General features: G+C 40.0%; 1 protein-coding gene across 1 annotated transcript in view; it reads left to right on the plus strand.

Moving 5' to 3' along the window:
- LOC128382487 (phospholipid phosphatase-related protein type 4) overlaps positions 1-14,165 on the plus strand; it is a 42,664-nt gene extending 28,499 nt beyond the window's left edge. The window contains exons 3-10 of the mRNA XM_053342478.1: positions 1,151-1,280; positions 1,974-2,169; positions 10,441-10,498; positions 11,379-11,552; positions 12,480-13,524; positions 13,585-13,838; positions 13,905-13,968; positions 14,008-14,165. Of these exons, the coding sequence (XP_053198453.1) occupies positions 1,151-1,280; positions 1,974-2,169; positions 10,441-10,498; positions 11,379-11,552; positions 12,480-13,524; positions 13,585-13,838; positions 13,905-13,968; positions 14,008-14,165 (2,079 nt within the window). The remainder of the gene's footprint in view (positions 1-1,150; positions 1,281-1,973; positions 2,170-10,440; positions 10,499-11,378; positions 11,553-12,479; positions 13,525-13,584; positions 13,839-13,904; positions 13,969-14,007) is intronic.
- The last annotated feature ends 1,426 nt before the right edge of the window (positions 14,166-15,591 follow it).

Genomic DNA, 15,591 nt, shown 5'->3' on the forward strand with positions numbered 1-15,591 from the left:
TAAAAGATGGGTGGCAAATCTAGGATTTTAAAGACCGTGTAAAGTGAATTCAGGCATTTTCTTCTAAACACATTAAATAGGTCATAAATGTATTTCTAAAAAAAGGTGTAAAAAGCATTTCAACCATTTAGATTTGAATTGTGGAGCTAGGCTTCACAAACTGTGTTTCAAGATTTCTGTGTTCAGGATTTAGTGGGCGGGTCTGAAAATCACTGCAGCGTTAGCATAAACCCGCCCTGCTGCTGTAGAGGTATAAATACATTCAGTGCACACTACTACTACTACAGTCTACAGTTAGCCAGTTAGCTGAATTAGACGCCGAGTTAGCTGCCGAGCTAGCCACCGTGTTAGCCGCTGAGCTAGTGGCAGAAAGCTCTCAGGCCAGGTGGGTAGTTCTGGTCCTCTGAAATGAGGCCAACACGGAAGTTACTTAGAACTGCATTCTAGCAAAAGGCCACCAGGGGGCGACCGTGTTGGTGTCAAAAGGACTTCCGTCTCAATACAAGTCAATGGAGAATTCACCAACTTCTCACTTGATTTCTAACCTCAGTAAACGTTTTCAAAATGTGTTTATGGTGTCAATCGCTAAAGCCTTCTTCAATGCAGTATGATGTTCATTTGTGAAATTTTGGCCTCCCTGATTTTGTATTTGATGATAAAGCAGGGTATGCATTAGAGCGTGGCTATGTCCTGATTGACAGGTTGATTGACCAATGTCCTCGAGATCCAGCCCTCACAACCTATCGCAACCTCCCCGCTCCGCCCATGGCCCCGCCTCATGTCCATATAAGTAGAATCCGTGTTTTTATTTTTCCCAGCATGCACCTGAAATTTTCAAGATGGCGCTGCCTTGATTAGAAACTATTGGCTTCCGAGCAACAGTCCACAAACCAATGGGTGACGTCACGGATGTTACGTCCATTTCTTTTATACAGTCTATGTCTCAGACGTAGCGTCCATGTTTCTGGTAGAGGTTTCTTTGATTGACAGGTGACACTTGGTAGGGGGCGGGGTTTCTGTGGTATGTCAAACTCAGAACACATGTTTATTCTTACTTTACACAGACTTTAAATGTGAGGGGACCCAGTGGAACCCATGCCCTCTGTTGTATGCAAACACATATAACAAGTGTGTTTCTGTGTGTTGACAGATAATGATCGGAGAAGCCATCCTGTTCTGCTGTCTGTCTCGGAGGAAGAGTGGAGTCGGAGCCGAGGCCAACATCAACGCTGCCGGCTGCAACTTCAACTCCTTCATACGCAGAGCTGTCCGCTTTGTTGGTACACTGAGTTTGTTATTTCTTTCTAGACAAAGTATGGTGACACTCCAGGGAACTATTTCTGTTTTTCCAAATGTTTCTGATGATACATTTACCAACATGAGGCACAAGAATAAGAGTCTTACAGCTTCTCCAAGGCAGACAAATGTGTTGTTTTAACCCTTAAATACTGTTCATATTCTACACACTCACAGTATGTTTCAGGTCGATTTTAACCTAATCAAAATCCCCTCATAAAAAGTGTCCACATTTTTGAACCAGTCGATCTGACTGATCAATAAATGTGTGATTTAACCTTGATTCATGTTTCAGAGAGCAGAGAGTGTATTTTTTAGCTTTTACAAAAAACTGCTACTATCACACAATATCATGTCATATATAATATCATATATTTTATTTTATTTTATTTATCCCCGCAGGGCAATTCAGTTTGCAGCAAAAAAAACAAAACAAAACACATACAGCATCCGCTCTGTCAGTACCACAGGTTGGCATGGGCAACCGGAGCTAGCAGCATGTAACAGTAATAGAAATATAAACATTAGGGCTCTCAGATTTACAATGCGTGGCCTGTGTTCATTAAGACAGTAGGCATGAAAGCTAGTCTAACTGTCAGTGGGTGAATACCTCTGCTCATGTCTATGTGTCAATCATATAGTACATCCATCAGTAATATCAGTGTCTGTGTCCTCAGGTGTTCATGCATTTGGTCTTTGTGCCACGGCTCTCATCACTGACATCCTTCAACTGATGACAGGCTACCCAACACCCTACTTCCTCACCGTGTGTAAACCCAACTACACCACGCTCAACGTCAGCTGTGAGCAGAACCCTTATGTCATGGAGGACATCTGCTCAGGGGCGGACCCAGTAGCCATCAACCAGGGCAGGTCAGTCTGGAAGCCAAACATTGTCAATATTATAGAGGAAGTAAGGAAACATATCTATGACTGAACTGTCAGAGAGACTCATTTAACAGTTATGTCATACTCACCATTCCTCTGCTCTCTTCTGTAACACTGTTTTAATTCACCAATTATTTCCACTCACTTCCATTTTGCTGCTTTTTGATCACTGCTAAGCTATCATCATTGAAACCCACAGCCTCTGTAAGGATGTGACAGATTAAAAACGATTCCAGCCTCTCAATGGACATAATCCCTACTATGGCTTTTAATTTGAAATGTCTGCAGGATGTGTTGAATTTCATTACATGTAGCTAAAAAAAACACAGTAGTGTAAAAGCGACTGGATTTAATTAGTGATTGAAAACAATAGTATATCAGAGAAAAGACAGTGAGAGCAACAGAGTAGTAAGTTTGATATTTTAAGCCTCTGACATCCTTTTAAAACATTAATGATTAATGATGATTCATGATATAATTAAACTCATCCCTCCTGAGTTTTGAAATTTGTAAACAAAAGCTATGAATTGTTCAGCCTTGCTATGCCAAGCTTCAAGCAGAGATGAGGAGCGGGCTACAAACGTCTAGTAACTTCTTTCTCACTCCACACTCCCGGATTCTTTCATTTTCAAACTTTTAGTCTTCAGCTCCAACTGATGCTGACACACGTGACATCACTTGGGGGTCATTTAACTCAAAAAAGATTTATGCAACTTGACAGTAGATCTATATTGTTTTCATATATGCTGTATTTCACCCCAACACATGTACACACATACACACAGAATTCAACAGAGTTCCTCTTTAACACACTTAATAATAATAAGGTAATTTCCTCCTCTGAAGTTCATTCATTTTTAATTTTCATGCCACAGGTGAACTTCTGCTTAGCTAGCAGATCCTTTGAAAAGAAAATCATTAAAAATTCAGCAATGTGAATCTGTGCGCTATCATCCATGCTTTGAGCCTTAATGAGAGACAGTCCTTACAGACTTCATGGCATGCATGCATTTATAATCTGTTTCTGTCTATGTTTCTATTTATATTCTTGGCGTGTTCCTTTCCACATGTCTGTTACAGTTCTCACCTAATTACCACACTTTGCTATGATGTGTGCAGGATTTCATTGGTTGTTAGTGTTTGTTGGTAGCAGGAATGAGCTGATAATGAGCTTAGAAAGACAAACATTGGCAGGTTTCTGTGATTATTCATGCACTTTACAACCACTTAATAATGCTGATTTCTTCTATGAATGGAAGCTTGTGGAAAAGAAGAAAATACACTTCCCTGGGATTATGTGAACACTCATCTCAATGCCAAATTAAGACAAGAAGAAATCCTTTTTGGAATTTTAAATATGAAGTGTGCAAATCCAACCAGGAAATAGATCTAAAGAAACCTGAGAATAGAAACATCCCAGCCAGCATGTCTATGTGGGCCCCACATAGACCAGTTGGGCCCCACCTGAAACCCAGTCAGAACCCACTTGAAGCCCATATGGGCAAACACAGGTGGGGCCACCATGGAAACTGCGGACAAACCCACTTGGTAATCATATTTGTAGCCTAAATTTAACCCTTGGACATGGACATGCTGGCTGGGATAGGGAATGTTCCTATAGGTTCCTGTATGTATGTATGGGGCAGCTGTGAGGCAGCTGTGGCTCAGGAGGTAAAGCGGTCATCCTCCAATTGGAAGATTGGCAGTTCAATTCCTGGCTCTTAACCCCAAATTGTTCCTGTTGCTGCGCCAACAGTGTATGAATGAGAATGAATGGTTAAATTCCTCCTGATGAGCAGGTTGGTACCTCAGTGTATGAATGTGTGTGAATGTTGTTAATGTTAATGTAAAGCGTTTTGAGTGGTTGTAAAGACTAGAAAGGTGCTATATAAGTACAGTCCATTTACTGTTTAACATTTCAACCAGCAAGGTTCCATTAAATATTCTAAGAGTCTGAGTGCTGTGTGTGTGTGTGTGTGTGTGTGTGTGTGTGTGTAAATGAAGTTCTTGTGAGATTGTTTGACCAGTCAAACATGTTCAGCTGCTGTTGAATTTATTTAAATTAAGTCTAGTCAGTGTAATTGTAATTTGCTGTGGCCATAACTATTCTTTATGTATTGTTGCTTTTTTTTTTTTTGGTAGTAGTATGCAGAGATGTGACAGGAAATGAGGGGAGGAAAGAAATTAACTTAAACCAGGGGCATCAGTGTCAAAGAGCCGTAGTGATTCTGGTGATCCCTGTGTTATCCTCTGTCAAGTCAAGTTTCAATTGTAGTGGTATGAATATATAGCCAGACTACAACAATTACATTCTGTAGGGAAATATGTATCTTAAAGATATTGAAAATAGCTCTCGTAATAAGGGGCACCACCTTCGTATGAAGGAAAAGATTTTTACTTAATTGGTTGTTTGATTAGCCAATTAATAAATCAATAAATCATAATAATTAATAAATCAATACATTTCTGAATCAGTCAAATATCTAAAGTTCGTGGCTCTACGGTTCAATAGATCCGTAGAGCCACGTCTATTCACTTCAAAGAATAGACATACACAATTGATTGAGTTTTATGGGTTTTATTAACTACACACTACTAATAAATGATGGATAAATAAATGTGATGATACAATGCAATATGAATTCAAGAGATTACTCGATATAGCGACATGAATGAAAGATGATGGTGAATGATGAATTTAAATGAAGGATATGTAATTATGTGGAAACTAAGAAAACTTAGCCTATAAGTTTTACTGAGCCTTACTTTTAAAGGAAATTTGAATTACTCGATCTGACATCAACCCTTGATTAATGCAATATTTGGATCCTACTTTCATCGATGGAGGGTCTCAGCTGTCCGTCCTTCAGAACCACGCGTACGCACACCAAGTGGAAGATCTCAGGGAGCGTCACAGATCCGGGCGGGATGAGATGGTCCGGTTCGGCTGGCCTTTCCGTCAGACTGCCTTGTTCCAGCCGTTGTCCGCTGGAAGACTTTGTTCCTTTCAGTTATGATGAGTCGTAGGGTTGACAGACGTTTGTCTGCTCAAAAGTTCTCTCAGGTTGATGAAAGATGGAGGAAAAGTCTAATTTAACTAGCTCTCTTTCTGGAGAGATCTCAGCGTCAAAATCATCAAAAATGTCAAAAACAGGCTGAATGCAAAACTTAATGACGTGTTTACTTAAAGAGCTTTTTCTCTAGACGTTGCTGGTGAAAGTTTACAAGATTACAAAACTTAGGAAAACTTAGATAGAGAATAAGTAAAGATTAAGTTAAGAATGTGTGAGGTGAAGAAAAGAAAAGATGGACAGAGCAGAGCCCTGTTCAGGTCCGCTAAACCCTGTTCAGGTCATGCTAAGACCAAGACCAAAAAGGAAGAGAGAGGTAAGAGAGCGTGTTCATGGGTGCAGCTGGTTTTTGTCCCTGAAGAGGGTTTGTGTGTCAGCCAATCAGATTCATCCCAGCTACTCTGAGGATCTGATTTCCAGCTTTTTATCATGAAACTTTTCATCATCATCATTCATTCAGTATTTAATCCTGATTATAAAATGCATACTATAATCTATTGACACAGAACACAGGATGTATTATTCTGTTATTAATATGACATCAGCTTGATTCATCAAGCTGCCATTCATTAAAACCTGAAGAGGATTAATATGACCAAACATAACACATTGTTATTCTACTTATTCCATGATAGATAATTGATTATCACCAAAATGTAAGCATAACATCAGTGTAACACTTTCTCACATCAAACAAACATTTTCATACCAAAATTTAGTAAGTAAGTAAATTAAAGTAAGTAAGAAAGTCTAATCACAGTTCTCCAAATACACATTTATCTATGAATGCTGTAATAGCTGTTACAGTGGAGGTCTCTTTAGGTAATTGATAATCATATAAGTAATTGGTATTGTTTAAACCATACTTTTCACTAAGATGTTCTTACTTGAGTATTTAACACTAATTTTCTCATTTTCATGCTCTGTGTGGTTTCAGGAGACACAGAGAGGGGGAAGTCAGGAATGTGTCTTTTAGTTTACGACCGTTGTCTGTGTGGCTCTTCTCTGATGAGAAGGACAGAATGGCTACACGTGGGTAGTCAGAAGACCCCCACTCCGGGTCTGGGGTGGAAAAAGGTCATTTTTCATGCCTCGGGTTAAACCTTATGACCGGAAAAATGGGAAGATGGGACAAACCGGCTCATTCTTACAAAGTGAATTATTATTTAATTGCCTCTTTGCAATTAGATCAAAGCCTTCCATTCGACTCATTCTGCTCCATGGAATGTTAATGGATCTTTGTTTGTCCAAGAGAAGGACCCTGTCTGTCTCTCTATCAAACCTGGTCCGATTTCCTCATCTGAGGGTCAAAGGTGATTCTGACCAGAGGATGTTCTGAGCCGTCCTGATGCTGTGTTCACTACAATTCCAAAACTAAATCTTAGTGGGGGGTTGTATACTATGCTACTTCTTCTGTTATAATAGCTTAATAATATCTCTGGTGCACAACCGCTGAAACACAACAGCTTTTTTATGCTGCAATGGAGACAAAGCTGAAGCTAAAGCTGCCACAGAGAGCACGGAGGACAGTGTTTATGCCAGGAGCGCTAGGTTATATTTAGCCCCATGTAGTCTGCAGCCAAAACTACGTGTGTCCCAAATGCACAGGTCAAACCTGGCCCACATTTCCCTGTGTTGTCTACTGTCACACACAAACTCACACGATTCCATTAAAGCTCACAGAAACCAATCTCCATTAAGGTCCCTGGTTTAATCAGAGCCAGTCAGGTTTGGAACGTTGAGAGCTGTGAGCTGACAGGTTAAACCAGTGATGGTCCACAGCAGTTTAGTTTGTATCTCTGTGTCCTGGCTTTCTGATGAGAAGTTGGGAAGAACTTAGATATGTAACTTAACATCTTAAACACTGTGAGTTATGGCTCGTTCATCTGTCAGTGAGGATTGTTTGCTAATGTAACTCATTTTGGTCAAATTCAAAAATGTTGGTGAATATGTTCCACTGCAGGAAGACACATTTGTAAAGACTCTGTGCAACAGCCAACATCCCATAATACATTTCACAACAGGCACTTAAAGGGCCATTACTTCATAAGGTCAATAAATATGTGAGGCCAGTAATCTAAAATCTATAATAGAATATTGGAAAACTATTCATTCTAAAATAGTATTTTTCATTTATCAGTTTGTAATTAAGATGCCAGGAGGTGTAAACCTGGAATCATGTATGGACTCGTAGAGAATAAGAATATCCTCCTTGTTCCCCAAATATTTCACATGCTGCTTACAGGCATCATTTATTTGGTGCCATCTCTTCCCCACATAAATGATGCACACACACACACACACATATCTGGCCATCCATATGATGTAAAAGAAAATGTGATTTATCAGACCTGACTGGTCCATCGTTCAGTTCTGATGGTCCAGTGCCCATTATTGGTACTAGGCATGGGATGATAACCGTGTTCAAGGTATACCGCGATTTGAAAAACCACAATAACCGAAACCGACAAATTTTCTGTCATACCGTTCCTCAGTTATGAGCGATTTTTTTGTCTGGTCAAAGACAGAAAGTGCTGGTCAAAGACAGGAAGTGCTGGTCAAAGACAGGAAGTGCTGGTCAGTAATCCCTCAGGTGGTGCAGCTGCAGCATAGACTATCACAACCCCTCACACTGTCATTACAGTGTATATTCAGATTAAATTTACATGTCTGTCTTTATTTTTCTTACTTTTAGGAACATTTTAGAGCTGTAATCGCAATACCGCCATACCGTGAAACAGTGATATTTTTTCTTATGGTTATCATACGGCCAGAATCTCATACCGGCCCATGCCTAATTGGTACTGACCACTGCATACCAGAAAGACCCACAAGGCCTGTACTGATGTTTAGAGATGCTCTGACCCAGTCATCTAGCCATCTTAATCCATGTTAAAGCCACACAGATCCTTATGTTTGACCATTTTTCCTGCTTCCATCACATCAACTTCAAGAACCTACTGTTCACTTGATGTCATTTTAATGAGATAATGAATGTTTCACTTCACCAGTCAGTGGTTTTAATCTGCACGTGTAAAAATGTTTTGTAGCTTTAGAAATACATTTAAAAAAGCTTTAGGACTTTTTAATCTGTGTTTAGCTTGAAAAGTTCCTTATGATGTCTCTACTTTGCTAGTGAATGGTTGCTAACATCCTAAAGCTACATTACTGTTTTATTCTGGTTACATAAAGCAGCCTTCCTGACCTTGAAAATATGCATTTTGTTTATATTTAGCTGATTAGATAACAACCATTATATTAATTGCATATTATATAATTCAGTAATTGTCATCTAATCAGCTAAAACGCATCCCTTGTGTTTAGTAGTGCCGGTTTAGCCATTTTACCCCAAACTGGACTTAAAAAAGACTTTAAAAGACTTGGATAATGGACTAATCCATTATCATATTGCATTAATCATTTAAAGTCATTTTTTAATGACATTTTTTCCAGAGTCTCTGATTCCAGCTTCTCAAATGTCAATATGTTCTGGTTTCATTAGTTCTTTATGACAGTAAACTGAATATGTTTGGGTTGTGAACTGTTGGTCAGGACCAAAGAAAACACTTGAAGACATCATCTTGGGTTTTTGGAGAGAGTGATTGATATTTCTAACAATTTTCTGTAATGGACCAAACAACGTATCAATTATTCAAGACAATAATTGGTCGATCAATCAATAATGAAAATGATTATTAGTTGCAGCCTTTGCTGTTACATTTTCCAAAAAATCCAGTGTGAATTACAGTAATATCTGGATTTTTTTATAGCATTTAAAGACAAATCCCAATCGACTATGTCGACATGGCAATAAAGTATTGAATCTTGAATCTTGAATCTTAAATCAATTCTAACATTGTCAGCCTTAATACAGAATATGTACGTTTTTAGATATGCCCATGTTTTACCTTTTTTAAATTTAAAAAGAAGAACTGCCATTATAATAATGTAACATACATAATTATACAATATAATACAGCTACATTTGTTTTGGTTATTCCAGTTCATTCAGTTTTTTTTGTTTTTTTTTACATGAATGAATAATTTGCTAGTTTTAAGTGGAAAGCAAACCAGTGTAGAACACACACACACACACACACACACACACACTCACACACACACACAAATATACGTTCAACTGATGCACCGAAGCACACACATTTGCACACACGCATCATCATCAGGAGTAAAGATGAAGCCTGGTTGGAGGAGTTCTCAGAAGTAGGTCATTGGGATGGAGCTCAGTGAGAAACTGGGCCACAGGTTCACTTTCATAATGTAACAGTGAATCTCCTGATGCTACACTGCAGTATGTGACTGAATCATTCACACAAATCATACTAGCAAAGATATAATCTAAAAGCCCTCTTCACTGCTTTCGTTAAATTATATTTCAGGCACTAACATGAATATGAGGTAGAATAATGTGAAAAGAGGCAGTTAATTCATAGGCAGTTAATACAATTTCCCTCATGAAACTGGTTGTAAAACTTAACACTCTGGGCCTGAAATACCACACTTTATATTGGACTTCCCCACAAACAGACCCCAAACAGCTTGGATTGGTGGTCACACCTCCTCCACTCTGCTGTCTCAATAGAGAACTCTGTTGTGAAGGTTGCACACAACACAACCATCATCGGCCAGATTTCAAACAATATCAGAGTTCATATCGGGAGGAAATCAACAATCTTGCAGAATGATGCACACAGCAATTATGTCGACAAAACCAAGGAACTGATTTTGAAAACGGGAACAGGGACGTTTGATTCTAGAAAAGGACACACACCCTGTCTACATCCGAGTTGTGTTGATGCAGGTGAACAGTTTTAGATTCCTAGGAATTAGCATCACTGTGACAGAAGCTTTCATGTACATCATACGTCTCCATCCAAGTAAAGAAAGCTCAGAAAAGACTGTCTTAAGGAAATTTACGAAGGCAAATCTCTGTCCAAAGTTCTTGTCAGCTTTTACAGAGGCATGTGAGACAGAAAAAGACTCAAATTGATCTTCAATCTTGAATCTAATTTGGTACAATCATTCAAACAATTACAAGGTGCAAGGTGGTCTATGAGATATCTCATTATGCCTGTGTTGCCTGTGGTTAAACCTTCTCTCCAGATCCTGTTGACTCACACATACAGATTTGAACATTTTCTATTTCTGTTTCTTTCATCTCTTGCAGAAAATCCTTCCCGTCACAGCACGCTACCCTAGCATCATTCGCTGCTGTCTATGTTTCAGTGAGTATCTAAACACTAAATTTAACCCTGCTCACCTGCTCATGAAGCTCTTATTAATACAGTAGTGAACACAGCAAAGCACTGCACAGTAGAGATGATGGAATTGGGCAGGATTAACTGGCACCTCATGCTGTTTCCCTAAGTGCAAAACTATCTCTGCTCAACTGTGTAAACTACGAATTTCTCAAACTTTTCAGGGAATAAAGTGAAGGAACCTTAATTTCAGCCTTATTTTCAGAATTTTTTTTACATAACGAAGTGGGTTTTGAAAATATTTTCTAAGTTAATCAGGGCATATCATTTCTGTTAGCACACCAACAAAAATGCTATTACTGTATAGCTATAGCTAACTACAATCACTTAAATGTATAGTCTTTTATAGTTTTATAGTTTATAGTTTACATTGAGTTTCTGTGTTCCTGTTAGCTCAGCAGTCAGTCCAATACATACAGTACACTAGGCCACCTACTGAAAGGGCTCAAAGCATCAAGTCTAACTGCTCAATGGATTATGGAGCATTTCTGATAATTTCCTTCTTTCAATATAGTGAAACATTCATAATATAATAAAAATAATATGTTTAATACTCAACCCAACCCATAAGTGCTACTTGTGTATAGAATTTACTGGCACCTAGTTGAAACAATGATAATGTTTTCTTACCTTGATGAGCCCTTTATATCTACGTAGGGAGTGGGTCCTCTTTCATGGAGGCTGCCATTTTGCACTGCCATGTTTTTACTGGAGGCCAGAACAGAAAAAAACAAAACACTGGCAGTAAAGAGGGGCTTTTTTTGTTGTTACTACAGGTTCTCTTACATGATTGGAAGGTGAGGGGGAGGATGAAAAATAAATCAATGAATGCGTTATGTGTCTACAGATGTACTTCAACAGCACTCTGACCGACTCATCCAAACTGCTCAAGCCCCTGCTGGTCTTCTCTTTCATCATATGTGCCATTATTTGTGGTCTGACCAGGATTATTCAGTACAAGAACCACGCCATTGACGTCTACCTGGGCTTCCTTCTTGGAGGAGCTATCGCTGTCTACTTGGTATGGGCCAGTCTCTACAGCCTTCTTTCCAATGGTTTTCAGCACAGAGAGCCTGGCTGAAGATGGACTCTGTTTTTGATCCTGGTTTGTTGCCAGTCTGGGTTTACAGCAGTCTTCTATGATAAAAGCATGAATCTGTATTGCAGCCTCAAATTTTGGCTCGTAAATTTCGGCCAAAATTTACTGGAACTGACATTAGGAGTGTGTTACCAACCTCATTTAAATGGGATTGTTATGTCTGCTATAATAGGGTTAAATAAGGTAAAATATTTTAGACACCCTTACATCACCTAAAAGAATCACAACCCTGAAGTTACTGTCAGCCAGTGTGTTTGTCCTGCAAAAAATATGCCATGTTAGGCATGTAGGCATGCTTGCATCACAAATGCTTAGAACACAACAAAATATAGCTAAAAAGTTCATGTTACAGCTTAAAGAGACAGCAAATGGAATTTGGAGAGTCTGCAACTACACTAGTGGCACTGCTTTCAAATAAATGCTGCAGGTATTTGGTAATAAACCAAAGTATTGGACAAACTGAGATTGTAACCTGATGATAATGTTTAATGAAAAGTTAGAGAATTGCCAAAATATTAGATTTTTTTAAGGACCATGAGTGCCACATAGGTTGGCCAGACAACCTCTGGCACTGGAGGAAGAAAGTGGATCACCAAAGTCATTAGAATTCATCGTCCAGTGTTGACTGCAATAATAACTATAGTCATAACTATAATCATAGTATGATTCATCAAATAGTTATTAAGATATTTTAAACTTAAAGGTGTGCCACAACAAAACCATAACAGATTTTATAAGCTTTAGGTTTTCTGTAAATGTTTTAATGGTTCAGTAAAATACTCATTAAAGTATCAAGTAAAATGATCACTGAGTAAGCTGTATTATACATAAGATGTCCTCTGTTGCCAGGGGCTGTATGCAGTCGGAAACTTCCAGCCTAGTGAGGAGGCCAGCACCATCCCCCCTCCCCAGCTTCATCGGCCCCCCTGTTCCTTACCCCACATCAGCCAGGAGGCCGTCCTCCACCACCTGCAAATGAAAGCCAGCATGGCTGGGGAGACAGGCATCCCTACCTCCCACTCTGAGGGTCTTCTCCATCGAGCCCTACAGCAGCAGAGGCCTGATGACAGCCTGAAGCGCTCCAGTGCAGATGCTGAAGGGATCCCCCCGCACAGCCCCCAGAGCAAAGATGCCATGGTAACCTTTAGCCACACCCTTCCTCGAGTCCATACCCCCCAGGCAATGGCAGCATATGAGGAAGCAGCCAGACGTCATGCTGCCACCCTCCACCATGCCTCCATGGACTCCAGCCGCTCAAAGCAGCTTTTGTCTCAATGGAAAAGTAAAAATAATAACCACAAATGCTCCTTGCAGGTCCCAGACTCCTTCTCCTCCTCTGTAGATTCATCATCTGGTCAGTCCTCCCAGCATCCGCACCACCATGGCAGTATGGAGCTCCGATCCAGCTCTGAGCCATCGGCTATGGGTCTGAACGGAGGCTTTGATGCTCATGCATACATGTCCAAACTGGCCACAGGTGCAAGTACCACCCTTCCCAGTAACTGCAGTGGCATTACTGGAGGGGCCAGGATATCCATGCAGTCTAGACCTGGGTCCTCACAACTGGTCCACATACCAGAGGAAGCTCACGAGAATTACAACACCATCTCCCCACAAATGGTGGGTGGAGGAGGATGTGAGGGGATGTCAACAGTAAATAGCACAGCTCAGGCTAACTGGCAAAGGGCAGCAGAGAAGACAGCAGCCTGCAGGACTAATGATAACGGACATAACACCCAGCCACGAATTATGCAAGTGATTGCTATGTCAAAGCAGCAGGGCTTACTACAGACCCATTCCAAGAGTTTAGATGAGAGCAGTATAGGCTGCAGCATCACCGGAAGTTGCCAGGGCTCAGGTCGCTACAGGGGTCTAACTGACCAAGACCCTAACAGCACCACAGGTCCTAGCTCCCTTGGCAGCACCACAGGCAATATTTCAGGAAGTACTGGAGCAATTGTCAGAATAGAGGCTCACCCAGAGAACAACAGGCCAGTGATCCAAGCTCCAGCCACAGATGGGAGTGGATCATGGAGGTGGCGATCCCTGGATCATGGCACTGGAGCTGGTGGAGGTGCAGGGAGTGCAGGAGGAGGAGGAGGTGGGAGTTTGCGGCAGTCCTTTGAGCTCAATGATCTGAACAGAGACTCAGAAAGTTCAGACTCATTACGTGAAGGTTCCATTGATAGGAAGCGTGCCAATCATATTGTTACCACCACTGCCACTGTTAGCACACCACCCATAGTTACTGTTCACACCCAGAACACCGGCCAGTCAGAGCAGAGGCTCCACCCCCAAGGCCTGTCTACCATAAGGGTCACCCCAGGGGATGGTGGTGGTGGTGGATCTGGAGGAGGTGGAGGTGGAGGAAGTGGAGAGACCGCTTCAGAAACCTCGGTCACCTCCAGTCGTGAGTCTACGCTGCGGAGAAAAGGCAATAATATCATTCTGATTCCTGAGAGAGCCAACAGTCCAGATAACGCCCGGAACATTTTCTACAAGGGAACGTCGATAACTCCTGTTTTCAAAGAGTAACCTATGAAATGACTGCTTTCATGGAATGGCGGGAGACTTCAGAGATAATAAGGCAAGGCAGCTGGATTTTTGAGAACCCCATATCACTGTCAACAGTCAGTATTACCATCCATTGTACACATCATAATATCTTCAAAAGAAAAAGTTTTATTCAGCATGAAATTTTGTACATGTCTACACTAAAGCACAACCTTTTACGTGTTGTAGAAATAATCACTGTGTACTTTTGTGGTCACTCCTAAGGATACCTATTGTAATGTCAATGCTGTGCCAGTGGTTTTAGGACTGGGGAACTTTTTTTAAACAGTTATGTATGTTTTGGATATAAATCATCACAAAAAAGGAAAAAAAGCATGTAGCACAGACAATTTAAAACTGTGGCAAACTACTGCAAAATAATTGTATCATAGCTGTGAAACCAATGTTTACTTCCCTGCACTGTAAATACTATGTATGTTTGAAAAGGGTGCTACACCTGAAAATACTATTTACTATACAACATACTGTATAATTTGAATAGATAAAGAATTAATTATTTTACAAAAAGTAAACAACTATGACATTAATATGTAACAGAGATATGTTTTGTATTTTATCTTTCTGTACAGATACCACATACTCAACAGAATACTGTTTTGAACCATAAGTGTGCTTAGCATTCCTTCTGTAGCTATGAAGTCAAATATGCTGTGACTTGCACTGAAATATGCGTTTACTGTACCTTGTATACTGTAAACCTTGACCTTACCTTTATATATCCTGTACTTACATTTGGATGTCCATATCAATCCCATATCTACAGCACAAAAAGCAGCATAAAGTGGAATATTTTGCTTCTCTATACCATAGTATAATTAGCACATTTCCAAAACTCAATGCAATACTTGACCTCAAGCTTTCCAACTGAATTTGGCAGGTTTCAATCTGCTTAAAGGCTGAATTTTTGGATTTTAAAAGGAACACTTAAGCATTTTGAGAAATAACCGCTGCGCTTACTTTTCTTTCCAAAGCAACAGCAGCTGACACTAATGAATATGCATTTAGAGGTATCTACCATGCTAACTGAACGTGACATTGAGAAAAATACTTATGGAACATAGAACCAGGGGCTTCCCTGATTTTACATCTTCTACTATATATCAATTTCATCTCAGTGTGTTCATTATAGAGATAGCTGGGTTGAGGGTTGTTTTTTATTTTCTTTGTTTGTTTTTGCCAAGCTTAGCATGAAGACTTGACAGTAGGAAGAAACAATGAGCCTGAATTACAGAAATCCACTCTATGGAAAGCAATCTGATCACACTAATCCATCCACAATGCCAATCCAAAGTACCACAATGTCTCTTTACTATCTCCACTAATGGTGAACAAACAGGTTGATGGATACCATGTTTTGTTTTGCTAGCAATTCCCCCCTGGTCCAAGT

This window comes from Scomber japonicus, chromosome 21, assembly GCF_027409825.1.
Source record: "Scomber japonicus isolate fScoJap1 chromosome 21, fScoJap1.pri, whole genome shotgun sequence".
NCBI lineage: Eukaryota > Metazoa > Chordata > Actinopteri > Scombriformes > Scombridae > Scomber > Scomber japonicus.